The 23043-nt window shown below is 42.6% G+C and overlaps 2 protein-coding genes, 1 long non-coding RNA gene and 3 other non-coding genes across 9 annotated transcripts in view; 1 reads left to right on the plus strand and 5 right to left on the minus strand.

Moving 5' to 3' along the window:
• The window catches only part of LOC135544547 (divergent protein kinase domain 1B-like), a 40881-nt gene extending 28837 nt beyond the window's left edge, over positions 1–12044 (plus strand). For both annotated transcript variants that reach the window (XM_064972240.1, XM_064972242.1), the window contains exons 4-7: positions 227–403; positions 2108–2334; positions 4103–4244; positions 7393–12044. In XM_064972240.1, the coding sequence (XP_064828312.1) occupies positions 227–403; positions 2108–2334; positions 4103–4244; positions 7393–7836 (990 nt within the window). In that variant the 3' untranslated portion in view covers positions 7837–12044. The remainder of the gene's footprint in view (positions 1–226; positions 404–2107; positions 2335–4102; positions 4245–7392) is intronic.
• On the minus strand, positions 9715–16180 carry LOC135544548 (uncharacterized). The gene is made up of 8 exons (XR_010456346.1): positions 16141–16180; positions 15118–15206; positions 14119–14192; positions 13726–13855; positions 12742–12815; positions 12356–12458; positions 10472–10511; positions 9715–10038 (listed from the first exon to the last, which is right to left on the minus strand). It is a non-coding gene; the product is annotated as an uncharacterized LOC135544548 (long non-coding RNA).
• LOC135544767 (small nucleolar RNA SNORA17) lies at positions 10284–10415 on the minus strand. The gene has a single exon (XR_010456388.1). It is a non-coding gene; the product is annotated as a small nucleolar RNA SNORA17 (small nucleolar RNA).
• LOC135544766 (small nucleolar RNA SNORA17) lies at positions 12554–12685 on the minus strand. Its single transcript, XR_010456387.1, has one exon. It is a non-coding gene; the product is annotated as a small nucleolar RNA SNORA17 (small nucleolar RNA).
• LOC135544768 (small nucleolar RNA SNORA17) lies at positions 13931–14062 on the minus strand. The gene has a single exon (XR_010456389.1). It is a non-coding gene; the product is annotated as a small nucleolar RNA SNORA17 (small nucleolar RNA).
• A 1344-nt stretch (positions 16181–17524) lies between the features above and the next one.
• Positions 17525–22540, minus strand: LOC135544549 (small ribosomal subunit protein uS2m-like). Of its 3 annotated transcripts, XM_064972245.1 has the most exons (4): positions 22474–22528; positions 21037–21139; positions 19232–19537; positions 17527–18962 (listed from the first exon to the last, which is right to left on the minus strand). In XM_064972245.1, the coding sequence occupies exons 3-4, from the start codon at positions 19324–19326 to the stop codon at positions 18413–18415; spliced, it is 645 nt and encodes a 214-aa protein (XP_064828317.1). In that variant the 5' UTR covers positions 19327–19537; positions 21037–21139; positions 22474–22528; the 3' UTR covers positions 17527–18412. The 3 variants fall into 3 exon arrangements, with proteins under 3 accessions (XP_064828315.1, XP_064828317.1, XP_064828316.1); XM_064972243.1 differs by lacking the exon at positions 21037–21139 and having other exon boundaries at positions 17525–18962; positions 19232–19361; positions 22474–22520; XM_064972244.1 differs by lacking the exon at positions 21037–21139 and having other exon boundaries at positions 22474–22540.
• Between the last annotated feature and the right edge of the window lie 503 nt (positions 22541–23043).

Below are 23043 nucleotides of genomic sequence, written 5' to 3' on the forward strand. Positions count from 1 at the left end.
GTCTATCTGGGGCGGCAGGTAGCCTAGTGGTTAGCGCATTGGACTTGTAACTGAAAGGTTGCAAGATCAAATCCCCAAGCTGACAGGCTAAAAATCTCGTTCTGCCCCTGAACAAGGCAGTTAACCCCTAGGTCGTAATTGAAAATAAGAATTTGTTCTTAACTGACTTGCCTGGTTAAATAAAGATTACATTTAAAAATGAAGAAAAAAAAATCTGTGTTTGTAGGTGTACAGTGGTGTGTGGAAGGAGAGGCCTGTGGTCATTAAGTGTGGTCTGGAGGAGCCTCTGAAGGGAGACGGTGCTCCTGACTCTGTACTGAGACAGGAAATGACCCTGTTTGACAAGCCCACCCGCGGGACCTCCATGGACGAGTTCAGAGAGATGCTGCACAGCTTTCTGAAGGTCTGGCTGCTCATTTCCCTTCATCTCAGTCCTCACAGTTTGATTAGATATAATAACTTTCCACAATAGAACTGGTGCTTTTTTGGTCAGGCAGTACAGGCAGTATTTCAGACAGGCACAATACAATACTATCACACAAAATAATGCTACTTGTAGTATTATGAGGAATTTTACAGATGTAAAAAAAATGTACTGTAATTTACTCATTGCTATTAGAAAAGTGAGGTGAGGACCATAATTGGAAATTAGTTTGACCTTGGGGCATAGGGAAATTAGGGCATGTTGATACAGTATATTGAGTCGGAAGCTAACATAACATGGTAACTGATAATCACTGTGAAGCTGAGTCTCTCCGAGGGACGGTTCCTCTGTAGACAGGCTTCATGTAGTTGGTGCCGGAAATGAACAAGGGCAGGGCAGAGTGACCTTATTACTAGTGTGTGTGCTGTCAGAATGCTGCTGGCTCCCCAGAGAGAGTGAGATGGGAAAAGAAAGAGAAAAGAGGGAGGAGGGGTTAGAGTGTGCGATGGAAGGAGGCAGTAGACGTAGGGGGAGAATCTCAATTGCATACTCGTGTCCTCTCTTCTCACCTCATTCTCAAACCCCATTGGAGGAGAATGTCAGAGGGTAGGGACCTCTGGCTTTCTCGTTCAATGGGTTTTGAGAAGGAGGCGAGGAAAGAGGACACGAGGAGTAAGCAATTGATATTCTCCCATGGAGTGTGCGTGATGGAAGGAGGCGGTAGGGGGAAGTGAGAGCGAGAGCATGAAGCTAGGGGTTAAAGCCCTGTATCAAATATAGAGCAAGACAAGGTGCTGAAATAGCAGTCATTTTCAGCACAATGGCTCCACCCAACTGTAGTGAGATCAAATCATATTAGTGTCACCCCCTGCCAATTATCTAATGGAAGTCACATGGAAGAAATACAGCACATTTCAATCATGCCACAGTCTTCTTTTTATTATAGTGTGTATGACTATATGAACTAAAAAGTGACCTGTTTCAGTTTCTCTCTTTACATAGCATTATATACAATGAGTGTATAAAACATTAGGAACACCTGCTCTTTCTATGACAGACTGGCCAGGTGAATGCTCTGATCCCTTTATTGATGTCACTTGTTTAATCCACTTCAGTCAGTGTAGATGAAGGGGAGGAGACAGGTTCAATGATTTTTAAGCCTTGAGACAGTTGAGACAAGGATTGTATATGTGTCATTCAGAGAGTGAATGGGAAAGACAAAATATTTAAGTGCCTTTGAACAGGGTATGGTAGTAGGTGCCAGGCGCACCGTTTTGTGTCAAGAACTGCAATGCTGCTCGGTTTTTCACACCCCAAAGTTTCCCGTGTGTATCAAGAATGGTCCACCACCCAAAGATATCCAGACAACTTGACACAACTGTGGGATGCATTGCAGTCAACATGGGCCAGCATCCTTGTGGAACGCTTTCGACACCTTGTAGAGTCCATGCCCCGATGAATTGAGGCTGTTCTGAGGGCAAAACGGGGTGCAACTCAATATTAGGAAGGTGGTTGTAATTTTTGTACATTCAGTGTATATTTAAACTTGTTTTCTAGTCTTAACTGGCTGATACTTACCCCCCTTGCGTAGTTGACGGAAAGTATAACATAAGGTTTGAAATTTTACTGTCACCTGTAAACATTTACTTACTTCATATTTTCTTCTCTCCATCCTCCCTGCAGTCTAACCTAGGGGAGCAGCCCTCTCTCACCACCTTGGTAGGGCGTGTCATCACCCTGGCTGACGTCAACAAGGACGGCAAGGTGTCCCTGGCCGAGGCCAAGTCTGTGTGGGCTCTCCTCCAGATTAACGAGTTCTTGCTGATGGTGGCTCTGCAGGAGAAGGAGCATACCCCTAAACTGTTGGGCTTCTGCGGGGACCTGTACGTTACTGAGCGCGTGAGCCACAGGTGAGGACCATTTTGGAATCAAAATGCTTTATTACAATGCAACAAATATTGTTTCGGTTTTCTCTTGGCTTTGCTTTCAAGTTATATCCTCTGGGATCAAGTGCACGTCTTATTTATGTAGACCCATTTCCCAGCCGCATCATCAAAAAATGGCACTCGCCGTTTCGAATCAGAAAGGGTTTAGTTTACATTCATGGGAGTGGATACAGAATCCTCTGACTTCAAATGCAGCTCGCGCAAGTTAACAAACACGTAATCAGATGGTTATCTGATTGGTTTTAAGTATGTAGACAATAACAATGTCATTGGAGGATGGATTACCGAGCAAATTAGCAAGGTGCAATATCACAAATAGAGCTCGATAAAGCCTGAAGAATAATATACCTGTTGAACATAGTCATCAGACTTGCGTGTTTATCAAGGTCCCCTGCTAGAGTTTGGTGTAAGGATGTGCATGCATCCCTCCAACTTGACATTTGCTTATAAACAAAAAACAAATGATAGTCCCACTAAGTGCAAGCCAGATGGGATGCCGCATCGCTGCATAATGCTGTGGTAGCCATGCTGGTTAAGTGTGCTTTGAATTCTAAATAAGTGTCACCAGCAAAGCACCCCCACAACATCACACCTTCTCCCCAATGCGTCACGGTGGGAAACACACAAATAAAATAAAATGTTATTGTTCACATACACATGGTTAGCAGATGTTATTGCGAGTGTAGCAGAGATCATCCGTTCACCAACTCTGCGTCTCACAGAGACATGGCGGTTGGAACCAAAAATCTCAAATTTGGACTCATCAGACCAAAGGACAGATTTCCACCTGTCTAATGTCCATTGCTTGTGTTTCTTGGCCCAAGCAAGTCTCTTCTTATTATTGGTGTCCTTTAGTAGTGGTTTCTTTGCAGAAATTCGACCATGAAGGCACTGATTTCACGTTCTCCCCAGTTGATGTTGATGTTGATGTCAACAGTTGATGTTGATGTCTTTTACTTGAACTCTATGAAGCATTTGGGCTGCAATTTGAGGTGCAGTTAATTGCTGATTTCTGAGGCTGGTAACTCTAATTAACTTATCCTCAGCAGCAGAGGTAACACTGGGTCTTCCTTTCCTGTAGCGGTCCTCATGAGAGCCACTTTCATCATAGCGCTTGATGGTTTTTGCAATTGCACTTGAGGAAACCTTCAAAGTTCTTCAAATCTTCCGGATTGACTGACATTCATGTCTTAAAGTAATGATGGAATGTTGTTTCTCTTTGCTTATTTGAGTTGTTCTTGTCATAATATGGACTTGGTATTTTACCAAATAGGGTTATCTTCTGTATACCACCCAGTAGGTAGCCTAGTAGTTTGAGCGTTGGGCTAGCAACCAAAAGGTTGGAGGATCGAATCCCGAGCTGACAAGGTAAAAATCTGTTGTGCCCCTGAACAAGGCAGTTAGTTCCTAGGCTGTCATTGTAAATATGTTATGTTAATTCAAATGCATTTCAGGTGACTACCTCATGAAACTGTTTGAGATAATTCAAAAAGTGTGCAAGGCCGTCATCAAGTCCAAGGGTGGTTACTTTGAAGTTTCTCAAAGATAAAATATATTTTGACTTAACACTTTTTTGGGGGGGTTACTACATGATTCCATATGTGTTATTTCATAGTTTTGATGTCTTCATTATTATTCTACAAAGATGAAAATGGTAAAAACTTTTGACTGGTACTGTGTGTGCGTATCTTTAATTATTATTTTTTTACCCAAAATAACATTCGACTCACAGCTCCCTCTACAGGCTGGAGGTCCCCAGCTACCTGCAAGCATTAGTCCCGGAGGCCCTAAGCTCCAGCATGAACCAATGGCTGGCCCCGGCGTGGCCCCGGAGGGCCCGCATCACCATCGGCCTGCTGGAGTTCATAGAAGAGGTAAAGATAAGATACTGACCGTGTCTGAATGCCCATATACCGTACTACATACCATGTACTCAACGTTGCATACTATTTAGCACGTACCATTTAGTAAAAGGTATGCAGTATGCCACGGCTGAATAAAGAGCATGATCATTACACAGGTGCACCTTGTGTGAGGGACAATTAAAAGGCCACTCTAAAATGTGAAGTTGTCACAACACAATGCCATAGATGTCTCAAGTTTTGAAGGAGTGTGCACTTGGCATGCTGACTGCAGGAATGTCCACCAGAGCTGTTGCTAGAGAAGTGATTGTTCATTTCTCTACCATAATCCGCCTCCGTCGTTTTAGAGAATTTGGCAGTACGTCCAACCGGACACAACCGCAGACAACGTGTATGGTGTCATGTGGGCGAGCGATTTGCTGATGTGAACATTATGAACAGAGTGACCCTTGGTGACAGTGGGGTTACAGTATGGGCAGGCATAAGTTACAGACATCTAACACAATTGCATTTTATCAATGGCAATTTGAATGCACAGAGAGAAAGTGATGAGGTCATGAGGCCCATTGTCGTGCCATTCATCCGCTGTCATCATGTTTCAGCCTGATAAAATCATGGCCCCATGTCGCATAGAAAATGGCAGTTCTTCCATGGCCTGCATACTCACCAGACATGTCACCCATTGAGCCTGTTTGGGATGCTCTGGATCGACGTGTACGACAGCGTGTTCCAGTTCCTGACAATATCCAGCAACTTTGCACAGCCATTGAAGAGGAGTGGAGTGGGACAACATTCCACAGGCCACAAACAACGACCTGATGAACTCAATGCTAAGGAGATGTCGCGCTGCATGAGGCAAATGGCGGTCACACCAGATACTGACTGGATTTCTGATCCATGCCCCTACTCTTTTTGTTTTTAAGGTATCTGATCAATGGCCCGTTGTGTAAAGTCACTCTGGTTCACACTGACCGTGTGCAATGCCATAAGAATCATATTAAGCTTTAGCCCCCATCCAAACTCTGACCATTTTACTCGCCCTAGCAGAGCTGGTTAGGCTATTTTCATGTTATCCAAAGCGTTGGTGACTAACTGTGCTCCTGGCAACAATTTAATTACACTTTTTTTTGCCAACATTTACTGACACCAGCTATATTCAACCGGTGTTGAGCCTTTGTAAATTCATCATTCTTTTCTGCGCTCTGGCACACTGACGAGAGTGCTCTGAAATAGTTGTTGCAGTGACATTCTATTGAAATGCATACTTGCATAGTGGAGTCTTTTTGTTTTACTACGCGATACATTTAATAAAAAGCCTCTTTAAGACATGATTACCTACACATACTGACCAGCTCAAATAGACAGAAGTGTGCTATATGGAAGACCAATCCAAACTCCTCTCTCAGCATGTCCAGCCCACTCATTATGGGGCGGCAGGGTAGCCTAGTGGTTAAGAGCGTTGGACTAGTAACCGGAAGGTTGCAAGTTCAAACCCCCGAGCTGACAAGGTACAAATCTGTCGTTCTGCCCCTGAACAGGCAGTTAACCCAGAGTTTCTAGGCCGTCATTGAAAATAAGAATTTGTTCGTAACCAACTTGCCTAGTTAAATAAAGGTAAAATTAAAATTCTCTCAGCCAATCATGGCTGCTCACTTTTTCTGTGGCTTAATTTGACAATTTTATTTACAGATGGCATACAAGTGACCCTATACTTTCCTGAAACGGGTCACATGTCTGTAATCCCAGTCATGTGAAATCCACAGATTAGGGCCTTAAATCAAAAGTAACAGTCAATGCAACTGGTGGCCCCACCAGATACTAAGTACTGCAGTGCATCTCCTCCTCATGGACTGCACCAGATTTGCCAGTTCTTGCTGTGAGATGTTACCCCACTCTTCCACCAAGGTGTAACCCCACTCTTCCACCAAGGTGTAACAGTATAACTTTAGACCGTCCCCTCGCCCATACCCAGGCGCAAACCAGGGACCCTCTGCACACATCAACAAGTCACCCTCGAAGCATTGTTACCCATCGCTCCACAAAAGCCGCGGCCCTTGCAGAGCAAGGGGAACCACTACTTCAAGGTCTCAGAGCAAGTGACGTCACCGATTGAAACGCTATTTAGCTAACTAAGCTAGCCGTTTCACATCCGTTACATCCGTTACAAAGGTACCTGCAAGTTCCCGGACATTTCTGGGGGGAATGGCCCTAGCCCTCACCCTCCGATCCAACAGGTCCCAGACATGCTCAATGGGATTGAGATCTGGGCTCATCGCTGGCCATGGCAGAACACTCCGGTCTTGCAGGGAATCACGCACAGAACGAGCAGTATGGCTGGTGGCATTGTCATGCTGGAGGGTCATGTCAGGATGAGCCTGCAGGAAGGGTACCACATGAGGGAGGAGGATGTCTTCCCTGTAACGCACAGCGTTGAGATTGCATGCAATGACAACAAGCTCAGTCCGATGATGCTGTGACACACCACCCCAGACAGTCAGTAGAAAGGCCTTTAGTGTCCTAAGTTGTTATAACTGTGACATTAATTGCCTACCTTCTGTAAGCTGTTAATGTCTTCACGACTTTTCCACAGGTGCATGTCCATTAACTGTTTATGGTTCATTGAACAAGCACGGGAAGTGTTTAAACCCTTTCCAATGAAGATCTGTGAAGTTATTTGGATTTTTACAAATTATCTTTGAAAGATGGTTTTGCTGAGTTTATTTTACCAGATGAAGAGCCAAAATGAGTATACATCCGGACATTTAAACCATACTCCATTTTCAAAAATTCACATACTATGAAGCTTTCTATTTTCGCATGCTGGTAATGCGCAATTGCGTTGTTTCCCGTTATTCAATGATTTCAGTAGCACATCCCCATATCTTATTGATCAACTGTTGTCATAGCCGAAATCAGTATGACATCTGGCATTTTTAAAGTATACTTGATTTTCACATACTCAAACGGTCTACTATTTAGAATAGGTATTCGGATGCGACCACTATTATCCCCATGACATTTTGTTTTGCAGCTTTGTGCATGCATAAAACATAGACAAAGGACAGACAATTACAGGGACTAAATACAATCATTGGGATTAGAAAAAGGTCAGTTAATGTGTGATTCATAGTTAACTAATTATATCCCACATTATCAACAGGTGTTCCACGGGGCATATGGCAGCTTCCTGATGTGTGATGCCAGCCCGCGCCATGTGGGCTACAACTTCAAGTATGACTGCAAGATGGCCGACCTGCGCAGTGTGGCGTCTGAGACGGCGGTCCGCGGGTTCCTGCGGGGGCGTCACTGCGAGACCAACGCTGACTGCACCTTCGGGAGTGACTGCACGGCCACCTGCGATCGGTTGGTGAAGCAGTGTAACACGGAAGTGGTCCAGCCCAACCTGGCCAAGGTGTGTGTGCTGCTACAAGACTACCTGCTGTTCGGGGTGCCCCAGGACCTCCGTACAGACCTGGAGAAGCAGCTCAGCACCTGTGTGACGCTCAGCAGCCTGGCCAGCCAGATGGAGGTGCACCACTCACTGGTCCTCAACAACCTCAAGACCCTGCTGTGGAAGACCATCTCCAACACACAGTACTCCTGAGGACCACAGAGATACTAGGATCCTGCCTCAGACCTGGGTCATATTCATTAGAGAACTTGACTCGGGTAGACTTAACATTAATTTGTGGATGTCCATCTATTTCATGTTACAAATTTCAGTTTGAGTCCAATGTTAGCCAGGTGGCAGTTATGCTAAGTATTTGGAAATTAGCATTATACGCACACCCAGCCACCTTTTCTTGCCTGGCGTGTCCTAGATTTGTTACATCTAGTCAGGAACGCTGCGCTCCTGAGGGGCGCAGCATGTGCTGGAGGGAGGGGAGGTCACTAGGCAACCTGGTTGGAGTCCCATAGGGCAGTGCACAATTGGCCCGTGTCGGCTGTCATTGTACATAAGAATTTATATAAAGCTAATTTGACTTAATGTTGATAGTGTGCCCTGATGAATACAACCCTGAAGTTCCCCCAATAGAACTTCAACCAGGGCAAAACTACAGGACCTGCCGATAAGGGAAGCATGTCCAAACTCGAGGTACTTGTACTTTTCTTAAAGCCATGCTGAAAACTTAAATTGGAAGGTTGATGTATGCTCTGGGCCTTGCAATGATAATTTAACTACTCTACTTTTAAGAGAAGTCGTACTGAATTAAACTAGTGCCATGAAAATATCTGATGTAACTGTATGGTGAGTTTATACATTTCCTATCTGGAATGAGACATTCAGACAGCTAGGGCATAAAGGATTTCTCATGGGGAGATCCCGTAACCAATCTCATGACCATATCTGGAACAAGTAGACTGCACTCTAAACAATGGCCAATATACAGCCACTTATGGGGAACTTTGAAAGCCATCCTGTTAAATGTAGTTTATTTGTAATGACAATTACACGAACATTTAATTTTCCCTCTAAACATGTTCAATGCAGTAAGTGGAGAAGTGCTACATGTCCCATGTAAAAAAAAAAAAAAAAAGTTAAGTTCCTTGCACAGAACAATATTCCCAGGTAAGAAGTTAGGTTATAGGACTTTATCATTTGACTATTGATGTTCTTAGAGGCACTTTGCCAGTGTAACAGCATCTATTCCACCCCTACCTGGGCTCATACCAGGAACACAGCCACCCTCGATGTAGCGTTACCCATTGCTTCGCAGAGCAAGGGTTTCAGAGTGACTTCAACTATTGAATCACTAGCTCGAACTGTTGCAAATACCCTGAGTGCAATAAACGCAAGTGACAAGTTGTCTATCACGAATTTCTTTTAACTAGATATGAGGGTTAAAAGTGCATTGATATCTGTAGGTAGGTATGATTGTGCTCATTTTCACAAATGCGCTTTTAAACTTCAAAGGGATGATTTCTTCTTAACAAAAGTCTTAAGTCAGGGTATATGCAGCAGTTGAACTGTGAAGAGAAGTGACAATTTCCTTAGTTAAGTCATGTTTGCAGGCAATATCAACCAAATATTGATGTTTAAAAATACACACTTGTATGGATTTAAGTGTTTACGGTTAAGTATACATTAGTGCAACAGTGCTTTTCACAAATACACTTAATCACCCATTTGGCAAAGTAGGCTAAAATGCAATGATAAATTAACAGGCAACGCAGGACAAGCTGGAAATAACCAATGTGTAGTTAACTAGTGACAATGTTACGACTTATAAAACAGATGCGTTTAATGCTAGCTCCTTGCTGCAATCGCATCGGCCATGATCGGTGTCCAAAAATGCCAATTGTTATGAAAACTTGACGTCTGCTATTCCGATTAATCTGCCGACTTTTAATCCTTTTACCATTGTGTAGTTTGTCCATCCATTCCAGACCTGTGACTTCACACTGGTTTGTCAATTCAGTAAATTCACACATCAACATTCAGTTCTGTAGTTGTCACTGAAAGGCATCTGAAGAAAACAGCTTAAAAAAACAAAAAAGCTGAGATCAGCTTGAGTTTATTGGAATTATTTTGAAAGCAATACATTTATTCAAATCAAACAGGGCAAGTACATTGAGCTAATTTCACCTAGGTCACACCGAGTGAAGGGTTTGTGTGATAACCAGGTTCAAACTTGAACTGAGCTCGCTGTGATTAACGGCATCATAGTGGCAGCTGTATACTCAGACGGCACCCTAGTCTCGGACCGGCAACTGAACAATCTGCTTTCTTTCTTCTAAGGCACAACCCATTACTGCCACCTTTCATCTTCAACTGAAACAGTCCAATCTTCAGCACCTGTCCCACCTATCAATGAATCAGGAAATTGGTGAGAATTAAAAAAAACCTAGCAACCCCTTTAAAAAAGTGACCAAGTCATAAAACCTCAGGTTAGTTGAATCAACCAAGTATTGGCCCAATGGAAATTACCAGTCAGTAATAAGTGGTTTTTGGCAAAACAAGCTAAACTACTGAGGGAGCTTAAAATCAAGCACAGCCACCTGTTCAAGCACTATAAGATAACATTTGTCTGCTGGTCTAAAATGGGTCCCAATATCGGCGCCATAGTCACGCAAAGTACCCACTGTTCTGGGTCCTTGGCGTAGACATAGCCCTGTTTTACTCTCTGCCCCTCATGACACAGGCTCAACACATAGTCGGACTGCAACACCTCAAGGGACAGATTTCGATGAGACCAATATACATTTAGCCAGTGCGTAACCAAATGAGGCAGACTTACAATGACCTGTGGCTCCATGTCAACCCCACACTGCCAGACTCTGAAAATAAAGATGTAAGTTTGAAGCACAACATATCAAGGCAACAGCATACACATTAAGTAGTGGGTCCAAATACATTGATGCTCGTTCTTGAGTATTGCACCAGACGTGCATGATTAATAGGTTAGGACACTCTGCCCTCCTGGCGAGGGTCTGGGTACCTGGGACTGTGCCGTACCTGCTTCCCACTAAAGCAGACAGTCAAGGGCGGCAGGGTAGCCTAGTGGTTAGAGTGTTGGACTAGTAACCGGAAGGTTGCAAGTTCAAACCCCCGAGCGGACAAGGTACAAATCTGTCGTTCTGCCCCTGAACAGGCAGTTAACCCAGAGTTTCTAGGCCGTCATTGAAAATAAGAATATGTTCTTAACTCACTTGCCTGGTTAAATAAAGGTAAAATAAAATTAAGTCATTGTGGGTCAGTTTGTCATGCAATTGGAGCCACAAGTACATCAAGTGGTAGGAAACACCATTAATATACATGTGCTGAAAAACAAACCTATTAAACATTGGTGCCTACATGGATTCTCCAGTGAAAGAGCTTTGGTCCATGAGTAGGTTTAATCTATACCGAACTAATTTAAAATTTTCAGAGTTAAGTCACAAGGAAATCAGGCTATGGTACTAAATCCAGTAGACCCTAATCTATAGATTTCACATGACAGTGAACAGATTTTGGTAACAGATAGGCTCGTGCAACAACCATTTACCTCATGCATCACATCTCCTTTGCATAGAGTTGATCAGATGATCAAGTGTGGCCTGTTCCACTTAAAATGGCTGTGTGAAGTTGGATATTGCAGGAACATGCCATCATACAAAGCATCATAAACATGCTTGGTGTATGGAAGAAACGGAACATTTCAGCTCACAGGAATTGTGTACCGATCATTGCAACATAGGGCCATGCATTAGCGCTGAAACACGAGGTGAGAGATGGCGGCAGGATCTCATCCCAGAACACGTGATCGACGGCAATTTGTATGTAGTTGTCCATAGCTTATGCCTGCCCATATCGTAACACAACTGCCACCATAGGGCACTCTTCGCAACTTTGACATCAGCAAACCACGCACCCACAAAACTGGACACTGCATGCTATCTACCCGGTACAGTTGAAACTGGGATACACCTGTGAAGGGCACACTCCGTCTCCTCGCGTTCCAACTCCTCCAGCAACGGTGAGCATAGTAAAGACAAGTGTCCTGAGACTGTTTGACAGTTAGTGCAGAAATTAATGTTGAGCAAACCCAGTTTCAGCTGTCCGGGTAGCGGTCTCAGATCCTATAGGTGAAAATATGGAAGTCCTGACAAATTCTAAAATGTTGGGAGGCTGCTTATGGTAGAGAAATTAATATCCAAATCTGGCACAACAGCTCTGGTTGACATTCCTGCAGTCGGCATGCTAATTGCGCTCCCCCAACTTGGAGAGATCTGTGGCATTGTGTTGACAAAACGGCATATTTTAATTTTTCACAGCACAAGGTGTACCTGTGTAACGATCATGCTGTTTAATAAAGAAGCTTATGTAACAGGTGGATGGATCATCTTGGCAAAGGAAAATGCTCACTAACAGTTATAAACAAGTTTGTGCAAAACATTTGAGAAATAAGGTTCTTGTGCGCATGGAAGATTTCCGCAAGCTTTTATTTCATCTCATGAAACCAACCCCTACATTTGCTCAGTGTAGCATTAACAAGCCTTGTGTGAATTTGTAACTATGTCTCAGATAATGTGGTAGAGGTTATCCATCACAAGTTCAGCGTGGTGCATGATTTCTCATCACAGACCTATTAAACATTTTCTTTTAAGATTTAAAAGGTTAAAATGCCATGGATGTTGCTTACCGTTCTGTGCACAGCATTCTTTCAGGGAGGAAAGGCGGCAGTCATTCTGCTACTTCCAGGTTACATCTGCTAGGACACCAATATACCAATTTCTCATTGGCAGCTTCACATCCAAAGGACAACCAGAGAAAACTGAACGTTACATGTATGATATGAACCCCAGTCACTTACCCGCATTACTTTTCATATACTGCTGCCAATGTTGGCGCTATGATCACTCCAAGTACCCACTGTTCTGGGTCCTTGGCATAGACATAGCCCTGTCACTCTCCGCCCCTCATGACACAGGCTCAACACGTACAGTCGGACTGCAACACCTCAAGGGGCAGATTGCTAGGAGAACAATACATTTAGCCAGTGCATAACCAATTGAGGCAAGGACTTACCATTGCTTGTGGCGCCACGTCATGACCCACTAACCAGTAAGTCAGCACTGCTGCACCACCAGACCATCCTTTATCTGAAATTAACAAGATAGTAACAGTTACAGAAACAAAACCAACAAATAGTCGAAGTGTAGATCTATTAAGTTAGTCCAAGTAGATCTCTGCTAGTGCAACAGCCCTCAAAGTCTGGACCTCAAAGCCAGTTCCAGAGTTTTACTCTAAACCGGAGACTGATTTAAAACTGGGATCCCAGGTGGGTGCAATTATCAGGTAGGACAGAACTCCAGCAGGCTCCAGACCTTGAAGGGTGGCGTTTTGGATTTTGCACCAACTGATTAAAGTGATCAAAGCTTGATGATCAGTTGATTATTTAAATCAGCTGTGCTTCGACAAAAACAAAAAACATGCACCCCTTGGGGTCAAGAGGACATTTTGGGAAACCCTGTTGTATGGCAAGGGTTGAATGCCCCTGTTCTAAAGCATCAGCCATATCAAGAGCAAATGTGCTTGATTAATTAATTGGTCATAGACATACATCCTTTCCTCCCGGTGAGGGGGATGGATACCTGGGCCAAATAGGCCCGGTTCCATGCCCACTGAACAAGACAGCCGTGCAATCATTGGTTAGGTTCAGTCTGCCTGCTCATTGTCAGTGCAAAGGGCAAGAACCACCAAGAAGTACCATTAGTGACTGGTTTTCTGAAAAACAAGCCAATTAAAACTGTTAGGGGAATGGAATATGGATTCTCCAATGAAATTACTTTAGCCCAGAAGTAGGCTTAATCCATACCTGGGAAACCAGAACCAAGCATTCACAACCCAGCCTTATGAACCAGCATTTATTTGTAACCATGTCTCTGCAGGTCTCAGATAATGTGGTAGAGGTTATCCATCACAAGTTCAGCGTGGTGCATGATTTCTCATCACAGACCTATTTCACATTTATTTTAAGACTTAAGTTTAAATGCCATGGATGCTGCTTACCGTTGTTATGTGCACACTGCACAGCATTCTTTCAGAGAGGAAAGGCGGCAATCATTCTGTTACTTCCAGGTCACAGCCGCTAGGACACCAACAAGCGGTATACCAATTTCGCATTGGCTCGCTTCACATCCTAAGGACAACCAGGTAAAACGGAACGTTAAATGTATGATATGAACCAGTCATTTACCAGCATTACATTTCATACACTGTTGCCGCTATGATCACTCCAAGTACCCACTGTTCTGGGTCCTTGGCGTAGACATAGCCCTGTCACTCTCCGCCCCTCATGACACAGGCTCAACACGTACAGTCGGACTGCAACACCTCAAGGGGCAGATTGCTAGGAGAACAATACATTTGGCCAGTGCATAACCAATTGAGGCAAGGACTTACCATTGCTTGTGGCGCCACGTCATGACCCACTAACCAGTAAGTCAGCACTGCTGCACCACCAGACCATCCTTTATCTGAAATTAACAAGATGGTAACAGTTAAAGAAACTGAGCAAGGCAAAAAAGCCAACAAATAGTCCAAGTGTAGCTATAATAAATAGTTAGTCCAAGTAGGTAGCTGCCAGTGCAACAGCCCTAAGTCTGGACTTCAAAGCCAGTTCCACTGAGTTGGTTGCCTCTAAAAATCACTGGGTGCAATTATCAAGTAGAACAGAACACCGGCAGGCTCCAGACATCGAAGGGTGGCATTTTGGTTTTTGCACTAACAACTGGTTCAAATTATCAAAGCTTGATGATCAGTTGATTATTTAAATCAGCGGCGTAGTGCTTAAACAAAAACCAAAATGTGCACCCCTTGGGGTCAACCGGACATTTTGGGAAACCCTGTCCTATAGCAAGTGTTCAATACACCTGTTCTAAAGCATTAGTCATACCAAGAGCAAATGTGCTTGATTAATATATCATATATCCATCCTGTCCTCTCAGTGAGGGGGATGATACCTGGGCATATCCGGCCGGTTCTATGCCCACTGAACAGGGCAGCCATGCCCTCATTGGTTAGTTTCAGTCTGCCACTGTTACAATGAGCGGGCATTGTAGACAGTTACATCACAAAGGGCAAGAACCACCAAGAAGTACCATTGGTAACTGGTCTTCTGAGAAACGAGCCCATTAAACTGTTAGTAGGGGCCTATATGGTTTCTACATTGAAATAGCTTTAGCCCAGAAGTAGGCTTAATCCATGTCGGTGTCAGGGAAACCAGAACCAAGCATTCACAACCCAGCATTTATTTGTAACCATGTCTGTGAAGGTCTCAGATAATGTGGTAGAGGTTATCCATCACAAGTTCAGCGTGGTGCATGATTTCTCATCACAGACCAATTACACTTTACTTTGAAAGACTGGACAGAGTTCCAAATACCACCTGGTATAGCTTACCACTATATTCTTTCAGGGAGAAAAGGCAGGCCTTACTGCTACCTTCATGTGCCATCTAATGTTCCTCATTGTACTCTTCACATCGGAGACTATAAAAGAGAAAACAGGGAGAAATGATTAATGATTCTTAACACTTAAAAAAGAGCAACTCCGCCACAAATATATTCACGATCTCCAGCACTAAAACAGTCGACATATGTGAAAACGGCAGCTAGGTTTTAGCAGATGACAAAAGTAAAGTCTAAAGACTGATTTTCAAACACTGATATTCGCAGATCATCATGAGGAAGAAAAAAAAAGACTCCCTCTGGTTAAAAGATACTCACATATATAATAAACAGTTTCTTACTTCTAAGCCTACCGTGATGTTAAAAGCATTTATGACCTTTATCTTTTAACCACAGAAACGTAACGTTTTAGCATATGTAGACATTGGTTTGGTGCTTGAGATAATGAATGCGGTTGAAAAGTGGAGGAGTTGCAATTTAGTAGTTTACATGTACACCTACATAAAAATGTAAAGCCACAAAATGTGCGCGCCCACGTGGCCACCGCAATCGAATAAACGGAAACGCCACAAACCGAGCTTACAACGTCTAATTAACAAGAGGGCATTTTAAAGAAAAAAAAATGCATAAAAAGCATGCATATCCCGCTAGAAATTAAACATAGGACGTGAGTGATTGGCAGTCAGTGAGCTACTTTTGTTAGCCGCAATTGCCAACAGCCAATGTCAGACTAAGTTACATGTGTTAATTGAATCAGCAACATGTTACTTCGAATATTTCTCAGGACGTTCCCGAAACATCGTTGCCAACCGTATCAGAAACGGTCTGTACAGTAGTACGGAACCACGTGCGTTCAACAACTAAATTTTAGAGTGGAAATAAATAAAATAAACACACATACATACACACAAACACACGCTGCTGCACCAGACAACTACTCAAATACTCATGTTTGACATGTACTACAGTAGGTTGGCCTGAAACTAAAAAACGTAAACCAAAATGTGCTACTCACCATGCTAAGACTTCTGAGTGAGAACAAGAGAACGAAAAACGGGGTGGTGTCTATTTATAAGGATCACCTACGGAATCTTTGAAGGACAATTTAAGGCAAGCAAATATGCATTCGAGTGGTTTCATTCAATCGCATACAGGTCGACTTGCTAGGTTTCCGTCCAATTGGCGGCAGATTTAAGTGAATACTGCAGAATAATCAAAAAGTAAATATGCGCCTTTTCCACACCAGTGGGGTTTCAACCAAATGTACTTTTTGCGGATCAAAATCAGTGAGCTAAAAAAAAGCTTATAGTTCAATATGTTTCCATCGCATTTTCAACTCTACCGATAGTTTTTTCCACTAAAACTGTTGCATTAATTAAATAGCAAATATGCCTACTCTGGCCTTGGCATGTGCAGAATAACTAAATAGCCCAAGATTTCCCAAATGTACTTTTTGCGGATCAAAATCGGTCCAATATGGGCATTTTCAACTCTACCGATAGTTTTTTCCACTAAAAGGCATTAATTAAATAGAATGCCTTTGGCACTCTGATTTTTTTGGGCCCCCAGGTGAATGTTTGGTGTTTTTCCCTAGCACTACACAACTGTTTCAACTTACCAACGCATCAATCTTTGATTGTTTGAATCTGCTTGCAGTGCTTGGGTAAAAAAAAAAAAACGTGCACACAGGGGAGGGGAGCTCCAGGACCGACTTTGGGAAACCCTGCTCTCACCAACAGCTCACAGTGCTGGTAGGCTGTTGACGCCGTGGCCCAAATGTATTTATTTTTTAGGAACTGTCTGGGTCTCAACCTACTGTTGAGAGTCAGCATAATAGAATACACAAGGTGCAATTTCGAAATTTGGTTGCGCATCAGCAGCCGCTAAATTGATTTAGATTGGTAAATTAGTCTAGAGGCCAGCTATCTAAACTTGTAGTAAGCATGGTCGAATTACCGACCAGGGTGTGGCCCATTGATCGCAAACAGTTTTTAATTGTAGAATTGTAGGAAATTACCGGTAAAGCTGCAATTATTTCTATCCTCTACATGGCGAAATGAGTAGAATTACAGCAAACTTGCTTTAAAATGGCAACATTTTCTCTACGTCCCATGGCAAAATTGTAGGAATTATTTTCTCTTCGCTGGCACGAGGGGGGCTATAAAATGTTTTGCTCACAGAGACAGGGGTGGGGTACGCAGAGCCACTGCAGCCCCCATGGCGAGTTCAGTTTTTTGTGGCCCCCACCCCTAGTAAAGTTTCCCATTCCTGATTTACATGAGATTATTAAGGATAAGAGTGAGAATATTTGTGTTTGTCAAACGGCAGTCAAGCATCAATCATCATGTCACCAGAATAAGACCCACAATATTTATTGGAAAGGAGCATCAAGATCACAGTGCACCTTCACCATCCTGTGAAGTTCATCATAATTTACTATATTCAATCTGTTGCCTAATAAACTTCATGGTCTCACGAGTCGTAGTGGGAGAAACACACACCATATTAACACCACTCCAAATTTACTACGATGGGATGGTTATTATATCAATATTTGCACATAAAGGTGTTTCCACTGCCATTTCACACATAATTAACTTTACAGACTCAAAAAGATCCCACTAGTTGGACATGACTTGTACACTAAGATTTTAGCCCAGTATTAAAATCCACTCAGTGTGCGTGTAGAAAAATGCATACAAAAGAGACCAAACAAATTTAGTGAAAATAAAGTTTACTTGATAAATAGAATGAGTGTAGTGCAATCATGTCATTTGATACAAAAATGCAATTTTTTCATTGTATTTGACCAGACAATGAAAAACAAGCTGAGATTTAGCAATAATATGGAAACATGCTGATCAAACCTGGATCAGTTGATGATGGAACAAACATTGGAATTACACATGTTGTACACCAGTTTCTCCAGATACATCTAGAAAAAGAGCAACAATTCTGTACAAATTCACCAAATCTGTTGCTGAAACATGATACTTCATAGAGTATTCAGAGTATTTTAGCAGTAATGTCCTTGTCCATGTTCAAATACTGAAAATGAATCCTCTATCTTCTCTTCTTTGTCATAAATCCATAATCTGATATCCATATGTTGGGGCAAACTAAGAAGTGGAACACTTGCCTCCAGATACTACTCTCTTAGCCAAAAGGTAAAAATTTCACCTATCCTGTTACTTTAGATCAGGTATTACTTCAAGGAAGGGAGTAAAGAAGAATGCATTTTCAAAGTACTCAAACAGGAGCCCTTCATTCCCCCTTGTTGCCGCTCACTAGGAGCCTGGTGTGAGGCCCACTGCTGATCGACCCTGCAGCAGCTCCATCTGTCTCCTCTTGTCCTTGGCTCGGTTGATGGTCATCTTCAACAAGCGGCAGTACAACTCCATAGCGGCTGGTGTGTCGTCATTCCCAGGCACCGGGTAAGTCACCAGGCTGGGGTTGCAGTTAGAGTCCACCAGCCCCACTGTGGGTATATTCATCTTGGCCGCGTCGCGGACCCCCACGTGCTGCTGGAAGACGTTGTTGAGCGTTGAGAAGAAGACGATGAGGTCAGGCAGCCGAACCCCCGGGCCATACTGGATGGGTGCATTGGTGAGCAGGCCGCCCTGCCAGTAGCGTGTGTGGGCATATTCTCCGCAGTCTTGCGCCGTGCTCTCCACCAGGTGACCAAACTGGCGGCGGCGTGAGACGAAGAGGATGACGCCGCCACGGTAGGCGATGTGGGCAGTAAAGTTTAGGGCGCTCTGGAGGTGCTCCACTGTCTGGTCTAGGTCGATTATGTCTTGGTCCAGACGACTGCCGAACAGGTAGGGCTCCATCAGCCTACAAGAGAGGGAGGGAGAAAGAGCGGGAGCAAAGGAGAGAGAGAAACCAGAGATTGTTTGTGTGAGAACGGCAGTGTGTTTATACTTACATGTTGTCTCTAATATCTGAAAGCTGACGAACATTTTGTCCAATGGAGATTCTTTATTCTACTTGTCTGATCCAAGATGGTAGATCAGTCATAAGTCTAATGTGAAGCACAATGACAAGTTGCCAAAAAAATCATAGTGCAACTGTTAGATGAAATATGGAAATCATAGTCGACACACCTGTGTCTGCAGCCTTTCTTGTGGCCGAGGTGAACTCTGGCATCGAATAGATCTTTCAAGGAGAACAGTTCTGACAAGCGGAAAAAATCTGGCATTTCAAGGGGAAGGTTCAGGATCTTGTCAGTGACATCTACAAAAAAAGAGAGAAGAGATTATCTCCTTGTGATGGTGAAGTAGAGAATTTATGTGAATGAGTGTGATGAGTTTGCAAGGGGAGTGTTCTGACGGCCGCAGCAGTCGCACAGAGCGGTCCACTACAGGAATATCCGGCTGCAACAAGCCAGGGGTGGTGGAGCCCGCACAAACCTAAGGAACACACCGGCATAAAGTTAGCTAGCAGTCATAAAATTACAACAGTAGCTAAACTACAACATATAAGCGATTACATTGTAACGCTGACCATCCCACTTGATTTGACTGTGTGATGTAGAGGGCTGCATTCCCGATGGACCCGACAGAGATCATTGCGGTGCGCCAGGAGCAGGCAGTCAGACAGATGACTTTGGCATTAAAATATTTATTGTCCCGCAGATTATTTGAAAATGTTTGTCTTGCTGCTTTGCATGCATTATTTTAAGCCTACCTATTGTATTAAAAGCACTTTTTATTGTTGCATTATTCACACACAGAATTCAATGGTTCAACTTCAGTAGCCTACCTCTCCTCTATAGTTGGGTATGTAAGTTCAAGTGTGCCTAGTATGTCTGGTCTCATTGGAATAGAGTAGGCTGCCTACATGGGCGGAGAATTAAGTGGCAGTAAAATATGAAATTAACTACATATGATTAGACTGTAGTTTACTACAGTGCCTGTAAATAAATATTGATAACAGAAAGTGTAGGGCTCAACCAACGTCAGTCGAGGTGCAGTAAAAAAAATAATATGTAAAAATGAAAAGGCAGAACTCATTGATTATGCTACAATGGTGAGCAAGTGTTTTCATTTTCAATAAGTATTAATTACCCATTTATTTGTCTCTGCCTGCCACTCGTCCTCCTAAAAAGGTAAGCTATAGTGCATTCAGTATTCAGAACCCTTGACTTTTTCCACATTTTGTTACAGCCTTATTCTAAAATTGATTCAATTGTTTCCCCCCCTCAATCTACACACAATGCCCCATAATGACAAAGCAAAAACAGGTTCTTAGCAAGTTGCCCTAAATCTTGTGAGATGCTAATTATTAGCCGCTAAAGCTAATAGCTAGCAAATAAATGTACTGAGTAAGAGCAGACTTAGCTAGTTATTGCAGCCTGATAATACCAGTGATGGTGTAGACCTAAATCTGCATGTTGTTTGTGCAACAGTATCTTCTAAATCAAAGAGGAATATACAAAGCAAGAATATGTTAGCTACATTAAGTAACTAAGAGAAAACATGCAATGTAGCCAAAGCTTATAGGGTCCCCTAGGAAACGCTTATCAACACTTTTGTTCCTACCATGTCACAATAACTTCTCCGTGGCATTTTAATTAATTGTCATCTCAAACAACACTGCATTTAAAGTGTTCACTATTATAACAGTAGAATTAGAATAGTCATTCTATTTCCATGATTCCAACAGTTTTGCTCTAATTCGCAAGTCAAATCACAATTGCAACATTCGGTTAAAAAGAAGTCCTCAATTATTTGCCCATATCGTGGAGCGCTACGTGCCAGTGTGGAAATTCTCTCAATTGAGTATAAATACTTTCAAGTACTACTTACGTCTGTTTTTTTTTGTATCTGTACAACTTTTACTAAACTACATTTCTAAAGAAAATAGTGTACTTTTTACTCCATACATTTTCCCTGACACATAAGAGTACCTGTTACATTTTGAATGCTCAGCAGGACAGGAAAATGGTCCAATTCACACACTTGTCAAGAGAACATCCATGGTCATCTACTGCCTCTGCTCCAGAGGACTCACTAAACACAAATGCTTTGTTAATAAATTAAGTCTGAGTGTTAGAGTGTGCCCCTGGCTAGCCGTAAAGAAAATAAAAGAAAATGGTGCCCTCTGGTTTGCTTAATATAAGGAATTTTAAATTATTTATACTTAAGTACATTTACTTTTGACACTTAAGTATACTTAAAACCAAATACTTTTACTCATGTAGTATTTTACTGGGTGACTTTCACTTGAGTAATTGTCTATTAACATATCTTTACTTTTACGCAAGTATGACAATTGGGTACTTTTTCCACAACTGCAATTGAGTGCAGTAAATGCATAAATGATAAGTGCTGAAATTTGTTTTGGTTGAATTGAACAGTGTAAAACAATCAGAAAGAAGAAAGACTCACTGAAATCACTTAGATTGTACATGTTGCCACTCTAGGATCACTCACTACTCAAAGCAAATGTAGAACTTTTATTATTCAATTTTTTTTTTTTTTTTTTACAAATACTGTGATATAATATTTGGGCCATATCACCCCGTCCTACTGAGGAGTGGCTTCCATCTGGCCACTCTACCATAAAGACCTGATTGGTGGGGTGCTGCAGTGATGGTTGTCCTTCTGGAAGGCCCTCTCTTTACCTTGTATCTTTATTGGCCTTTTATTTCAATATTTGCGCTGTCTCTATGCACACACACAGGGCCCTACACACTCACTGTCACTCACTGCATAATTTGCTCACTCACACATAATATGCACGTACATTTATACTGACTCTACACACCCACTCACTCAAGCTGCTGCTACTGTTCTTATATCCTGTTGCCTAGTCCCCTTACCTCTATACAGGTGTATCTCCATCACTCCAGTATCCCTGCACATGTAAATATGGTATTGGAACTGAATTTTTACATATTTTCTGTATATTGTATGCTTGCTTACTTACTTGCTTTGTGTATTTCATGTTTTCTATTCCTCGTCTTTTTTTCTAGTAATACATTGTTATTGAATTGTTGGGTTTTGAGATTGCAATTAAGTAATTTCACCGTACTTGTGCATGTCAAATACTAGTATACTGTCGCCCAGTAATACAGATAGCCTAAAATAATGGGCCACCTGAGAATCTCGGGTAATTTAACCAATTTCTTAAATTATTTTTGCGCATTTGTTACTGCCTATAGGGTGTAAAATTGCTGGGACTGGGTCGGGTTTTGGACAATCCTTGCGGTAGTGGGTGTGGGTCGGACAAAAAGCCAGAGGGTGCGGGCGGAAGCGAGACAAAGAAATCAGGCCCACGCCTATTTTCTTTAGAAGCATAACCAACGTACATAAATGTATTGTATAATGTAAATAAACTGTACCTTTGGTAAAAACTCCGGCTGCCATGCTTGATTCGGCTCTGTACCCTCCCACTGAAGGTCAAATAACAATATGACTGAGTACTTGTAGTCCATTGGATGTTTCGTGCGCGCTAGATCAAGCGTCAATAATTTCTATTGGACCACAACTCCCACGAACACTCATTCATTTGAATGTTTATTCAAAAACTTTATTGAAATGTGTTACAAAATCAATGTACAGGTAACTTCCACATTTTTTTATTTTACCTTTACTTAACTGGGCAGGTCAGTTAAGAACAAATTCTTATTTTCAATGACGGCCTAGGAACAGTGGATTAACTGCCTGTTCAGGGGCAGAACGACAGATATGTACCCTGTCAGCTCAGGGATTTGAACTTCCAACGCTCTAACCACTAGGCTACCTTGCCACCACCACTTCCAAAAATAATGGAAACACCTACATAAAGCATCTTAAATTGCACGAAGGGCCACCAAGAGCCGCCAGAACAGCATCAATGCGCATTGGCGTATATTCTACAAGTGTTTTGAACTCCATTTGTGAGATGTGCAGTAGCGGTGCCTGTGTAAAAT

Source organism: Oncorhynchus masou, chromosome 8, assembly GCF_036934945.1.
Source record: "Oncorhynchus masou masou isolate Uvic2021 chromosome 8, UVic_Omas_1.1, whole genome shotgun sequence".
Classification (NCBI taxonomy): Eukaryota; Metazoa; Chordata; class Actinopteri; order Salmoniformes; family Salmonidae; genus Oncorhynchus; species Oncorhynchus masou.

Bases quoted from the DNA above. Each gene is read 5' to 3' on its own strand.
- LOC135544549 (XM_064972243.1), bottom strand. From the start codon at position 22,498: ATGGCAGCCGGAGTTTTTACCAAAG. The intron at 19,362-22,473 runs GTACAGTTTATT...CTTTTTTTGTAG, and splicing joins AGCCGGAGTTTTTACCAAAG to ATGTCACTGACAAGATCCTG. The intron at 18,963-19,231 runs GTGTGTCGACTA...CCTCTCTTGTAG, and splicing joins AAGAAAGGCTGCAGACACAG to GCTGATGGAGCCCTACCTGT.